Source organism: Pholcus phalangioides, unplaced genomic scaffold (genome assembly GCF_987345545.1).
Source record: "Pholcus phalangioides strain wild (caught in Gottingen) unplaced genomic scaffold, Ppha-v1.0 ptg000012l_1, whole genome shotgun sequence".
NCBI classification, from domain to species: Eukaryota; Metazoa; Arthropoda; class Arachnida; order Araneae; family Pholcidae; genus Pholcus; species Pholcus phalangioides.
The window spans coordinates 5,374,849-5,388,911 of record NW_028301605.1 but is presented as its reverse complement, the minus strand read 5'-3'; the positions used below and the strand labels follow the sequence as shown (position 1 = coordinate 5,388,911).

The window sequence follows — 14,063 nt, the reverse complement described above, 5'->3', positions numbered from 1 at the left end:
CAACAATCACTTTCGGAACGTTTACTTTGGTTACCCTGGTTTCCAACAATGCGTTTCGGACGTGTATATATGCCTTTACACAATGGTTTGCACATCTTTAATTCTGTTTTTATAACAGTTTATTCCTTTATAACGGTTTGTAACTTTCCCAATCCTCCCAGTAATTGAAGAAAACCTGGGAGGAGCGTCGGGTATTTCTGCTAGCCTATATACAGGGTATCCTGTAAGTGCTAATGCGGCCTTTATCTCATCAACCGCCCATCGTAGAGGTATAGTTTCAATTAAAAAATGCTTAAAAGGCGTTTGAATAATATTCGCTGCACAAGCTGGACGTATGACGTCGCTAACAACATAGAACAACAACTACGACGACAAAATTGGAAATAAAAATGTTTAACGCCAGCTGATGAACTCAATGATTGCCTCAAATCATCAACACTTTGACACGAAGTTAAAAAATTATCATTATCCACTAACATGCGAGTTCAACTGAAAAATGACTCAGCACTGCTATCATTTTCACGTCAGTTGATCAAACTTGGCAATGGAAGAATTCCCGTAGAGACCCAAGCAATGGACTCATTACGTTCCCAAATGGATTTTGTCAGTTGTTAAACTCAGTTCAAGAACTTGCAGACAAAGTCTTCCCAAACATTGAACAAAATCACCGAAACCATGAGTGGCTTTGTGAGAGAGTGATTCCGGCACCGAAAAATGACAGTGTGAACAAGATCAACAAAAAAATCCTAAAAATTATTCCGGGAGACTCCACATCTTACAAATCGGTTGACACTGTCACAGACACAGCGCAGACAGTTCTGTATCCTGCAGAATTTCTAAACTCTTTGGATATTCCGGGTGTGCCACCACACAATTTGACCCTCAAAGTCGGAGCATCTATAATGCTTTTAAGAAATTTGGAGACACCGAGACTCTGCAATGGCAGCAGACTCTGCGTGAAGAAATTACACAATTACATCATCGAAGCACCGATTCTAACTGGATGTGCCCCGATTCTAACTGGATGTATATAGAAAAAGGACTCTGCGAGTCAGAAAAGATTGAGAATTGCTTGGTCGACACTAATTTTTACTCAATACTGAACATGTTCTGAGAATTTCAACAAATTTGTAGAGATTTGCCAACACGTTGATGGATTAGCAAGGGTTCGCAAACTGCGCGCATCAACTTTTGTCAAGGGTGCAGCGGCGCAATGGCCCTGTTTTTTTCTCTCTTTTATTTTATTGTACTGAATATCTGTTATTTCCGTGGATTTGGAATTTTACAAATGCCAAATGATCGGAATCCAGTAGAGGTTGTAATGTTGTTTATTACGTTGTTTATTACGTTGTTTTCACTTTTACTTACGTACGTTCTCAACGCACGTTCCAACATGTAGCAATTCGTTAGAAGTTCCGCAGAGGAATATGGACGAGGTGCATGCATCGGCGGAAATACGGCGGGGGGGGGGGGGGCATTGTCCCCCAGTGTGAAAGGTGGAGTCGATTGATCTAATGTATATATGTATTGACATCATCATCATCGTGCCCCCCGGACTTCCAAGTCTATCTCCGCCTATGGGTGCGTGTCTGGTTTAGTAGCAGTAGTTTCTTTAGGACAATGATGCTTAACATTTAAGAGAGTGGGGCGGGGGCACTTCATTGATTTGAAAACGCGTCGCATGCCACTTAAGTGATCTGTAAATGTGCCACGGATCACTTAAGAGGTCTCGAAATGCGCCGTGGGCAGCTCAACAAACCTGGAATTTGCCGCAGGTAACTTAAGTGATATGTAACTGCACCGCGCGCAGCTTAAGTGCTGTGGAACTATGCCGCGAGTCACTTGAGTGATCTGTGAATGTGTCATTTAGTTCTTTTTATAAAATTAGGTTTGAGGTCATGTGCCAAATCAGGTGACTCAGAACGCCATTGGCCCACACAGGTCATGGGTTGTTAATTTAGGTCGCCGGCTACTGCCGTTGATGCATGGAAGCTTTTGAATCACTCGTCACAATTGAGAATTGACATAAGTCTGAAATTTATCAACGGTATTACATTAATTCGAAATCATAGAATAATTGTTTGGCGACTTTCTTGTCATCACGAAAGGTGTGGCATCACTTCGTCCCACAAGGTCATAACGTCAGTGCCACGAGTCTTCTCCAGTATCCTCGCCTGCAATCTGGATTCCTGTTCATCGGTGAGAACCAGCTTGCCTTCACCGACCATACCTTTCCTCACCAATTCACCGACGGGACGATGACCAGCATCTGAGGCCTCCTTGACCAGTTTCTCCAATCTCTCGATTTCCTCGACATCCTTCAGATCAGCCATTATCCCGTCCCTGAGCGGGTGCTTATAGAAATCATTGGTTTCTTGCTTCATGTGCTCGAAGCTTGAGTAACGAATCACGTCGTCCAGGAGTCGTTCTCCGTCATCCAACAGTCTTTTTGAAGACCCTTCCTCGAGGAACTCTGCGATGTCGATGATGGTCGATCTCAGATTCTTCTTCATGGATTCGTACGTCGTCCACAAGATGTTTGGTAGGTGTCGTCGTTCGTACCACGACAGGATGTGGTCGAAATAGTCCCCGAACTCGACCTCACCTCGAACGAACAAGTCGAAGAAGTCGTCGAACTGGCCGTCGGAGAAGTGTATGATTGGGAATCGTCTCGTGTGGTGGTAGAAGGACACTACACAATCCCGTGGATGTCTTGCGATCCAAATGTACTTGGCGTCCGGCGAATACTTCAGTCGGTCGAACGGCAGGTGAGTCTTCACGCAACCTGGTCTCTCCATCGAGTCGATCGAAGCCGCTCCACACAACTCCAGGAATTTGTGCCTCTTGAAATATGTCTCTTTGTCCAAAGGCATCTTGTCAATATTCTGGAGCAGCAAGACGATCTGACATATCCAGGTCGTACCGCATTTCGGGTAAGTGGCCAGAACGACGTCGCCGGGCCTCGGCTTGTAATTCATTGCTGACCTGACGCAACGGTCGTTGAAAGCTTCGCAGAAGAGGATCCCGTCGATCTCTTTGTATTTCGGTAAACTCCGCGTTCTGTCCATGATGCTCTGAAATAATAAGAGTTATTAATGATTATTTAAACTTACTAATTATTATTTTACTAATCACACACACATTACTAATTAAACTTTACTGATTATTTGCTGTTTCATCTACAGTACACTTCGACACTATTATGATGACCGCAATACGGAAAAACACTGGTATACCGGTGTAATACTTAGTGAGCTAAACCTCGGGTGAGCATGGTGAGTAATCCACCCACGGGTGAGAGGAATTACATGAGTATGACATCAGCATGAATTCCAATTTTTCGGGAAGGGGGAAGGGTCACATAAGTAGGGAATGGGCGCGGATCTCGCTTGCGTGATCACATAAGTATGATATGGACTCCACTTCCTTGCAGAGTTGCATAAGTTTACCATGGGTATGGATCTCACTTGCGGATTATATGTATAAATACTACGTGGGCATGGATTCCACTTTGATGCGGAGTTACATAGGAATATGACATGGGCATGGATTCCACTTTGACGCGGAGTTACATAGGAATATGACATGGGCATGGATTCCACTTTGACGCGGAGTTACATAGGAATATGACATGGGCATGGATTCCACTTTGATGCGGAGTTACATAAGAATATGACATGGGCATGGATCTCGCTTGCGGATTGCATAAATACAAATTTATATATATATATATTTGACATTTTTCATAATCCTTGTAAAATATTCATTGTAATTATTATATTCCTGTAACTTTGTATATATTTTTCTCATGCTTCTTTGAGCTTATGATCTTAAGCTCTGTATATATTTTTCTAATATTGTATTTTTTAACATTTTTTCATTGTCTCTTCTTTTGTCCAACATGTTTTTGAGGAACAAGGGTTGGCATTTTTAATGCAATTAGGCATAGCCACCCTTCAGAAACGCCTACACTTTTCGAACCATGCATGGGGTTCCCCCCGTTGACGACACGACACACTGCATAGGTTCTATTTCACTCTCATAAATATTCAATTTTTTTTCCTTTTTCTTAAAATAATTCTTTTTGTATATGTATATATTTTTGAAAGAAGAAGTGAGCAGCACTAGCGCTTTTGTCATTCAAAAGATACTTTTTCACTCTACCTTTTCATTTTTTATCTTCATTTCTCATGTATTTTTATCATACTATATACAACTTGTATACAGTCAAACCTCGTCAGTGCGTCACCCGGTTAACACGTCACTCCGGTTACCGGGTCGCTTTTTTAGAAGTCCCAATTGTCCCGAGGCAGGAACTAGCACAGCTATGGCTTACTCCTTCTAAAGAGTCACTCCGCTTACTAAATCATATTTTTGCTCTCCCGAGAGTGACTCATTAACGAGGTTTGACTGTACCCCCTGTTTCCCATTTATTGTTGTTTTTATATATTTTTATGTCCAAGAAATTTATTCGGTCTTCTTTTGTGGTTTCCTTCAGAGAAAGTTCTTCAGGGTAAAAATATGCTGTTAAAATTGCAGTTGTTGAAAATATTGTATTCATTTCATCCAATCTTGTACTCATTATATAAACATATCTTGATTCTATATGAAGATATACAATGAAGAAATATCAAAAATAGCTTTTCGAATAACAAAAGCGCTAGTGCTGCTCTTATTTGAAGAATTATCGGAAATTTTGCATTTTTATTGGTGAAAATATTTTCCAAATCAGAAGTTTTCAGTTCATTCGCAAAAGCGAACTAAACTAACGACACATTTTTGTTTTCAAGTTTAATGACGAGGTTAATTATTAAAGTAAAAAAAAATCTAGAGTTCAAGTGCTCAGCGGAATTAGTACTTATTTTGGCTTCAAAAAGTGTTAATTATAGAGATTCGAGAAAAAGTGGTGAAAATCACATTTTCGCTTTCATTCATAAAAACTGGCATATTTGGCATTTGTCACGTCTATTTCTTAAATACGAAAAATTACTTATCTTTACTCACCACGTATTGAGTTTGGCACATACACACACAAAACAAATCATACATCAAAGGTATGTCTGTAACAAACAGACCTCTGGTTGTGCTAAGTCCTAGCAAATGCACGGCGAGCATGCTATAAACGAGCACACTACCTAGTGGCAACTGGGCTAGGTTTTTTTAGTAGCATGTGTATCACGGGCTTGAATAGGACATGGGTGTGGATTCCGTTTCCATTTGTTCACGTAATTAGTATGAAAGGACTTTGCACATGCATCTCGGGATTTAGTTGTATCCCAAAACACCGGGGCCGACAACGTTTGTCTGAAGCAGGGGCTCTTAACCACGCACCGTAATGGGTATTTAACAGTTTAAGCGGTTTTTAAACCTTTCCTGATCTTCATTATAATGGCCGCATTGGAAATCATTACTAGAAATGGCTATCTACAGTAAAAGTCCGTTAAAACGAGTAGGACTTATAACAACAATCTGGGTATAACAAGTAATTTGCAGGTTATTATCACAGAGCTAATACTACAAAAACATCCGCTAAATAAAAATTTTTCCAGTGATTGTGAGTTGTTATAAGGGAATTTGGCACGAAGCTAAAAAATTGTCATTATCCACTGACATGCGAGTTCAACTGAAAAATGACTCAGCACTGCTATCATTTTCACGTCAGTTGATCAAACTTGGCAATGGAAGAATTCCCGTAGAGTATTGTATTGTTCAGACTACTGTACTGTATTGTACCGACTATTGTCTACTGTATTATTCTTCTGCTGTATTTGTTCAAACTTTGAACAAAATTTGACTCCGTCCCCTGGCAGTTTATTGACAACTGCCAGTGGGGGGGGGGGGGGGGGACATGCTATAATGTAGGAAAAACTTTCAACTGTATGTGGGTTCGTCAGTGCCATTTTGAGAGAGTTTCACGAACCCGAGATATTTCGGGATTGCCGCTGTAAGGGTTAATAGGTCCACAAAACTCCTTGCGAGTCTTCGGAAAGATTTGACAATTCCATAAGCTCTTCGATAGCGAAGGAGTTCAGTTATTGTTTTTACATTTCTTTTATTCGGTTTTTTTATACTCAAGAGTCATGAGCACCATTTACGTCCATCATTATATGAACAGCACCCACATATGGTGACTGTTATAGGCTTGGATTAAAACCAGCTCTATAATGAGAATTTCTCTTTAAATTCAGCTGTATAATGGCCATTCAAGTATTTCGTAAGCAGATTTTTAGCCATTTTTCAATCCCCCCCCCCCCCCTTTGTCAGCAAAATTTGGTCAGCAGCTTAGAATATTTCGTATCTTCAAAATGGGTGGTTGATGACGTAAGCAACCTTTCGATCCCCTCCCCCTTTGATCAAAAGTCAGCAAATCCGAAACCCTCCCCCCTTGATGCTGGCGTAATACTTGAATGACCCCTAATTGACGCGATTCGATCTAGAACTCGCAGAAATGACGTACAAACACAAGCAAATGAGCACTCTTTAGTAGTTTGGGGAGCACTTAGGCGCTTTCTCAGTTTAAGCGGTGGGTTGAAGATTAAGAGAAAATAAAATTAAGAGTACTTTTTACAATTGTGTGGGTTAGAGATTTTGCTACAAATTTGTACTCACTTGAAATGGCTGTACGTGAAATTAAAGTATTATGATATAGTTGCTTAAAAATTGTATTGTAATACTTCACAATAAAATTTGAATGAATACAATTTCAATTAATCAATACTTTAAAAAAAGTATTCATTATAAGATAAAATAATTATTAAGTGATTCAATACGTCTTACTTCTTGGAATTCACCTGAAAGGAAGTTACTACTCGGATGAGATCCGCTGTTTGTATAATGACGAAGCGAAATAAATAGCGGAATGATTAAGCTGAATACACAGGGCCAGATCCGCTGTCTGTATATTGACGAAGAGAATCAAATAGCGGGATGATTAAGCTGAATACACAGGGCCAAATACGTATGTATGTCCCCGTTTGAGTGTGCGCGTACATTTGATAACAAAGAGCAAGCAGAAAAAGCCCAATTCAATAACAGTTATCCTGACGTGTTGTCGACCCCGAGGAGTGCCATTTTCTTCCTAGAAAGTCATGTGATCCTAAGATTTATGATCTTATTCAAGATAGTGAAGCGAATGTAAAGCTAGGTACCGAAATCGTTTCCGAAACTTCAATCGGGAGGTTTTTGTTGTTGTTGTTGCAGATGGCGTTGAACGGTGGTGGCTCTCATCATCTGGAAATCATGAAGCATGGGTTAATTTTGTTGTCAACGTTTTCCCAACGCTAATGGCCATCACCATAAAGGGCCAGCCCTTAGGGGTGTGCGACAGGTGCGGTCGCATCGGGTCCCGCGCTTTCGATAATAAAAAAGAAAGAAACAAAAAGAATACTATAATTTTTTGAAAAAATTTCAATAATGAAATAAGGTTGCTGCATTTTGACAAAGATAAAGTTAGAAAAATCTAAATAATGTAATGTTAATGAATAAGAGCGAAAATTGTTCATCACACGCACATGCACTAATTATATACAGTAATGAAAAAACTAAAAAGAATAGTTATTTGTTTGAATGCGATGTGGGAAGCGGTTGGAAAAAATGCAATAAACACTCCAATAATATCTATTTATGTGAATATACACTCGTGTGCAAAATTGAGAGAATTTGCCCATTTTTGTGTCTATTTTCACAAAAAGTACTGAACCAAGGGTACTAATAATGCCACTGAAGAAGTATGCAAATATTCAGTGTTGAATACGTAAGCGTACACATGTGTGTGTGTGGGCGGAGCTGTGACCACGGAGGGGAAGTGCCCCTGTGACAAGGGCACGAGGCGTTTTCCACGATACGTGTGCTCGTACTACTCTTGGAATACTAATCGGCGACATTCACTGTGTGATCTCGTGTGTTTCTCGCAAGAGTTTGGTAAATTTTAAAAGCTATCAGGTAAAATGAGTAGCCACAAATGTATGGATGACGGAATGAGATGAAGAATCGTCGGTAGATTGGAGGCAGGGCAATCACAAATATAGGTGGCTACAGAACTCGATGTTACTCCCAGTGTCGCCTGCAATTTGTGGAAACAGTTTCAGGACACTGGATCCATATCGAGAAGACCTGACATGGTCGTCGAAGACCCACGGCGACCAATGAGGATCGTGAGCTCTCGTGTGAGCTGCATGCTGCTACTAGAACTCGAGTTTCACGGTTTACTGTTGCCCGAAGGCCTCATGAGAGAGGGCTTTATGCCAGAAGACCGGCGCTGTTTGCGCACCGCTAACTGCAGCACACAAGAGAGCGCGTTTGCATGGTGCAGATAACATCAGCCTTGGACCCAAACTTGAGTGGAGCACCGTGCTCTTCGCAGATGAGTCGAGATTCAGCCTGGACACTGATTTTCTACGTAGACTCATCTGGAGATAGCCTGGTACCCGATACCATCCCTCCCACATCAGGGAAACGAACCACTATGGTGGTGGAAGTGTCATGATCTGGGCAGGCATCATGTTGGACGGCCGCACACCCCTCCATGTGTTTGCCAGAGGGTCCGTGACTGCAGGGAGGTATAGAGAGGAGATCTTGGAGCCCTATGTTCGACTTTTCAGGGGCGCAGTTGGCCCTCGGTTCCTGTTCATGGACGATAACGCTTGTACACATGGGGCTCACCTGATCAACGATTATCTGGAAAGTGAGGATATTCGGTGTATGGATTGGCCAGCCAGATCTCCTGGCCTAAACCCCATAGAACATGTCTGGGACGCTCTTGGGAGGGCAATTGCATCTCACCATCCCCCTCCGATAACCATCCCGTAGAACTTGGGACCGATTGCCGCAGGGACTCCTCAACTGCCTCTTGTTCAGTATGCCGTCACTCTGTGCGACCTATCTGACTGTGAGAGGGGATCATACCTCATATTAGACTCATTTGCGGTTCGATCCCACAACGTGGATTTTTGACATTCCTGCAATGATGAGCTTTACTGACAATTATGCGTGCGTCTATAACTTTTGTCTGGTGCATCTCTTTCACTGTTATAACTGTGTATTTGTACCAAATTTCAATAAATTTGTTCAATAGTTTTCAGAAATTTGACATAATGTGCTGATCCTCTTAATTTTGCAGACGAGTGTATGTATATATTCCCATAGATTCCGCCAGTGGACGGAGTCAGCTTTTGTTTAAAGGCTAAACAAATACAGTAGAAGAACAATACAGCAGACAATAAACGGTACACAGTACAGTACAATAGTCTGAGAGAGAGAGAGAGAGAGAGAGAGAGAGAGAGAACAGTGCAGTACAATAGTTTGAACAATACAGTAGAATTCCGTTATAACGACAGCTCACAATCACGGGAAAATTTTTCATTATAGCGGATGCTTTTTGTAGCATTAGCTCTTTGATAATCATCTGCAGATTACTTGTTATACCGAGATTGTCGTTATAAACCCTACTCGTTATAACGGACTTTTACTGCAGACAGCAATTTCTAGAATTTTGGGTGATTTCTAATGTGGCCGCTATAATGAAGATCAGGAAAATATATTGCAAAGCAACTTCATCGATTCGTTGGGAAAAGCAAAGCTTAAACTTGGAAAAGAGTCTGACAGGGTGATACTATCTCACACCAAAACTCTTTACCGCTGTTTTAGAAGAAATATTCAGAAAACTGGATTAGGATGAGAGAAAGGAATTAAAATAAATGGAGAATTTCTCAACCATTTGCGTTTTGCAGACGACATTGTTGTCATCAACAGTAATCCAGACGAACTAGAGGAAATGATACAAGAATTGGCGAAAGCAAGTATTCAGGTGGGATTGAAAATGAATCTGCAAAAGACTAAAGTTATCCTCAACCCCCTTTGCGTTGAAGAGGACAATCTTGCTCAACAACACAGAGATAGAAGAAGTAGAAAGCTATGTATATACCTCGGACAAGAAATTACCATGGGCAACGGAGTCACTAATCAAATAAACAGATGGATCAGGACCGGATGAAGCACTTTTGGCAAAAACTGTAATGATGTAATAAAAAAACAATATCATAAGCTGACTACGTCTACTTATTCACTGACTTATGGATCTGAAACAAGGACACTCACAAGCAAAACGATGCAAAGGCTACAGACAACGCAAAGGAGCATGGAAAGATGTATGCTAGTCATCACAAGAAGAGGGTGTTTGAGTGTCTCCCTAGTGCAGGTGGAGACAGCCAGTGAGACTGACTTGTATGATATACTTATTAGCACACGTTGCTTATATAAAGTATAAGGGGTAATTCAAGTATAACGTCAGCATCGGGGGTGGGGGGGGGGGTTCGGATTTGCTGACTTTTGATGACAAGAGGGGAGAGGGTTTGAAGGTTGCTTACGTCATCAACCACCCCTTTTTAAGATATGAAATATTCTAAGCTGCTGACGAAATTTTGCTGACAGGGGAGAGGGGGGTGGGGTCAATGTTTTGCTGACAAGGGGGGGGGGGAGGGGGCCAAAAATGGCTCAACATCTGCCTACGTAATACTTGAATGGCCCCTAAGCCGACATGAACACATGTAATAAGTACAACATACACTACCCGTCATGTTACCCGTCGAATATTAGCAACACGTTCCTCATATTGAAGCTCTTTCCAGAGTGAAACTTAAGAAGAGAAAAATTGCATGGCTGGGGATCTTTCTTTCGCAAGCATTCTTTCGCAAAACGCGCAACACCGTGCTACGGTAAAGTTTCTGCCTGTTTTCAAGACGCATGACATTTTGCGCGCGTATGCAGTGCAATATTTCAATTTAACAGACTTGCAGAGTTTGTGTGCGATTTTGCGTTTCTATCCTGTGTGAGACTGTGATCGCAAGATTGAAGTTTTCAACTTAGGGCTATCTTCGTAGCAAAATGATGTCATCAAGAGAGCATGACAAGTTTCAGAAATATGAATCTGGTTGTGAAAAGGCTAAAAAAAAAAGGAAAAGCGGAAAAAAGGAAAAAATTTCAGTAAAAAGTTAGTAATTTGACCTGATTTAACGAAACCAATTAAATGTCCTAATATATAACATTTTCGATAAATGGTCGTATTTAGAAACATTTGAATCAATATTTTGATCAAATTTTTCGGCATTGGGAAACACATGTCGATTCAACGAAAAATTGTTATTATTTCAGTTTCAAATTGAGTTTGAGGGGAGTTTTAAAAGGCAAGACCAAAATTTATTGTCTGTACTATGAACAGAGTAGTTGTTCGTATTCTTGGAATTATCAATCCCTCTCCTCACAAGCACCACTTGGGAGGAGTTTGAAGGAGAACAAGTAACAGTATGATCAGAAGTAGTTTCGAAATCAGTGACTAACCTAAAATAATCGATATAAAAAAAACCACAAGATACAAACGAAGAAATTCCAGGTTTTAACAAAATATGTTCAGCATACGAGTATTAAATTGCTTCAAGTGGTAGTCTCAATTTCTTTGTCTAAAACTGTCATAAGTGGGTAATATCGCCCCCTGGTGGGCGATGGAATGGCCCAGGGGGAGGGGGGGGTAGAAGCTGCAAGTATAACATAGGATCCTATGGGTTCACTTGAGTCGGGGGCGATGAGAGTAAAAAATTTCTAAAGAAAGGGGCGATGGAATAAAAAGTTTGGGAAACTATGATCTATTCCTACACTTGTTTGCATCTAGCGAATAGGTGAGTAAAATGAATAAATTATATTTTTATAGCATTAATTAATATTTTATAGTTACGATTAATCGATTAAATTTTTTTTGACTAACCAGTTGGAAATTTTAATCGATTCCCAGCCCTAATCTTAACACATAACGTGGTGCGTTTGAAAAACTTTTGCAGCCCGCAATTCAGCATTCTGGTAAAGAGAAAAGAACACTGAATGATATTTCACAAGATATGGAGCCTCAGCCCGGAGAATGAAGCCCCACCAACAGTATGACTGATAGTATGCACATTTGTTTGGACATGGAATCCTCCAAGTGCTTCTCGAACAAATGATATTCAAACTACTGCGTACGTTTTAAAGTTCATGTGAGCAAGATTCAAAATCCTATTCCGAACACTTTCATAGCATATTACATGCTACTTACTGTTCCAGCAACAGTGGCAAGTGCGGAAAGAATCTTCCCACGCTTAAAAAATTAATAAAGTCTTATTTAAGATCTACAAAATGAGTCAAGAAAGACTGTCATCATATTTAGCGACATTATCAGTCGAAACAGACATAGTGGATAAAATAAATTTTGATGATGTAATGGAAGACTTCGCTGGTGCGAAAGCAAGAAAAATAACATTTTTGTAAGGTGAGTCAATTCAGACAATTAAGCTATTAAGTTTTGTTAAAAAGCATTTGAAAATAAGCAGTAGAGAGTAGTATTATATTTTAATTATACAGTTAACCCCCCCGTATTCGCGGGGGTTACGTTCGGGGATGAACGTGAATATATGAAAATCCGCGAATAACCGCGAATTTATTTTTGTATATCTCGTTTACTGAACATCATGAGAAAGAGCAGGGGTGACACAGAGGTAGAAGGGAATGTGAAAAAGGTTGCAGCGATTGTTGGCGAACAAGAACATTGTGATTGTGTTTGCCGTTTCTTCTTCATCATCAAGTATTCAGACCATTCTCAAATATCTCCCACTTCAACATGCCGACTTCTTCTTTTTACTTGTCTACAAGCCTTCTCCACACTTCTTTTGAAATCCCACGCGGCGGTCTCCGGCCTTTATGTGCCACTGGACGCACGTGCAATTCTTCTCTCTAGTCATTGGGTTCAGCTATCCATTTTAGTCAAATGGCTTGTACGTTACATCGAGTTGATAGCTGTCTTCATGGGGAGAACGACGCGAGAGATTCGCTACTTGCGAGTATGGGGCTAGGGGGGGGGGGCACTGCTATTAATATTTGCTAACTTTTTCCGACACAACTCCGCCTCTTTTGAGGTAACGGAAGTAAGTTGTTTTGCATCAGTCCGGGGCTGTGCGTAGTTCTACCTATCTATGAAACCGAACTTTACGTGCATAAAATTCTGATGAAATAGACGTTTCAACAGCCCTTTCTGGTGAAACCCTTTATAGAACAGTAAAAATTTTTTCACCTCTTCCGTTATAATATTACAATCAATTGGAATACCTTTTTTGTAGCTATCCTGTACCATCAAAAACACACACACACACACGCGCGCGCGCGGTTGCTCGAAAAAATTTCAGATTTCATTTTTTTTTATATATCTTACCGTAGATTTGTTGATTCCGTAACGGAGGCCCACAGAAGCAATTTACTTACTTTCGCCAAGCAGAGTCAATACATCCAACTTTTTTTTCTGAAGTTTTCACTTTTTTGTTTTTGCATTTTCGAAGCATTATCAGTAGCACTTGAAAAATGAGCCATTCTACACATGCAAAACTTATATTTTGTAAGCAACGCACGTGAATGACGATTGCTGAGTGTTGCCAAAAATTTTTTCTCAGTAATGGAAAAAAAAACCCGTGAATATACAGGAGGGGGGGGGGGACTGTATTTTCTTTTGTTTGCTTTACTGTTTTTTTACTTAATTATGAATCAATATTTTTACATAAATTTTTTAACACTGAATAAGATTTTTTCTTTGTGGGGGGGGGGGGGGTGTGAGAGGATTCTGACAGCACCTAATTTTTTCTCTTTAGGGTCGATTGACAAAAAATTTCTACGGTGCTCGCAGGGCCCCCGCTATTATTTTTGCACCGGACCCCACATCTTGTAAGGGCGACAATGTCACAATCCATCCATCCCATCCGGAAGTTGTCAGAACCAATGAATTGAATATGCTTGGCAACGTTTTCCTTATCGTTGGGATTATGCGACCGAGGTTATTTAAACAGGGAGATTTTTTAGTAGAAATTGCAATGCAAAAATTTGGTCGTTTCTACCAAACGGGGGAAATACATCCAACTTGTTCGTTCACGTCGGTATTTTTCATTCAAAAATAATTTTCATAACAAAGCGGTTGTTCTACTGGCGTTAAGGGACTTTTTTTTTTTTTTTTTCGAAACGGCACATTTTTCAGAAGCACTTTCAACATCACGTTTTAC

General features: G+C 40.4%; 1 protein-coding gene across 3 annotated transcripts; it reads right to left on the bottom strand.

Moving 5' to 3' along the window:
- Positions 1-1,126: 1,126 nt before the first annotated feature.
- LOC149079207 (sulfotransferase ssu-1-like) lies at positions 1,127-13,371 on the bottom strand. 3 transcript variants are annotated; one of them, XM_089240101.1, is made up of 2 exons: positions 13,279-13,371; positions 1,127-3,074 (listed from the first exon to the last, which is right to left on the bottom strand). In XM_089240101.1, the coding sequence occupies exon 2, from the start codon at positions 3,066-3,068 to the stop codon at positions 2,100-2,102; it is 969 nt and encodes a 322-aa protein (XP_089096227.1). In that variant the 5' UTR covers positions 3,069-3,074; positions 13,279-13,371; the 3' UTR covers positions 1,127-2,099. The 3 variants fall into 3 exon arrangements, with proteins under 3 accessions (XP_089096227.1, XP_089096225.1, XP_089096226.1); XM_089240099.1 differs by lacking the exon at positions 13,279-13,371 and adding an exon at positions 6,778-6,935; XM_089240100.1 differs by lacking the exon at positions 13,279-13,371 and adding an exon at positions 6,610-6,767.
- Between the last annotated feature and the right edge of the window lie 692 nt (positions 13,372-14,063).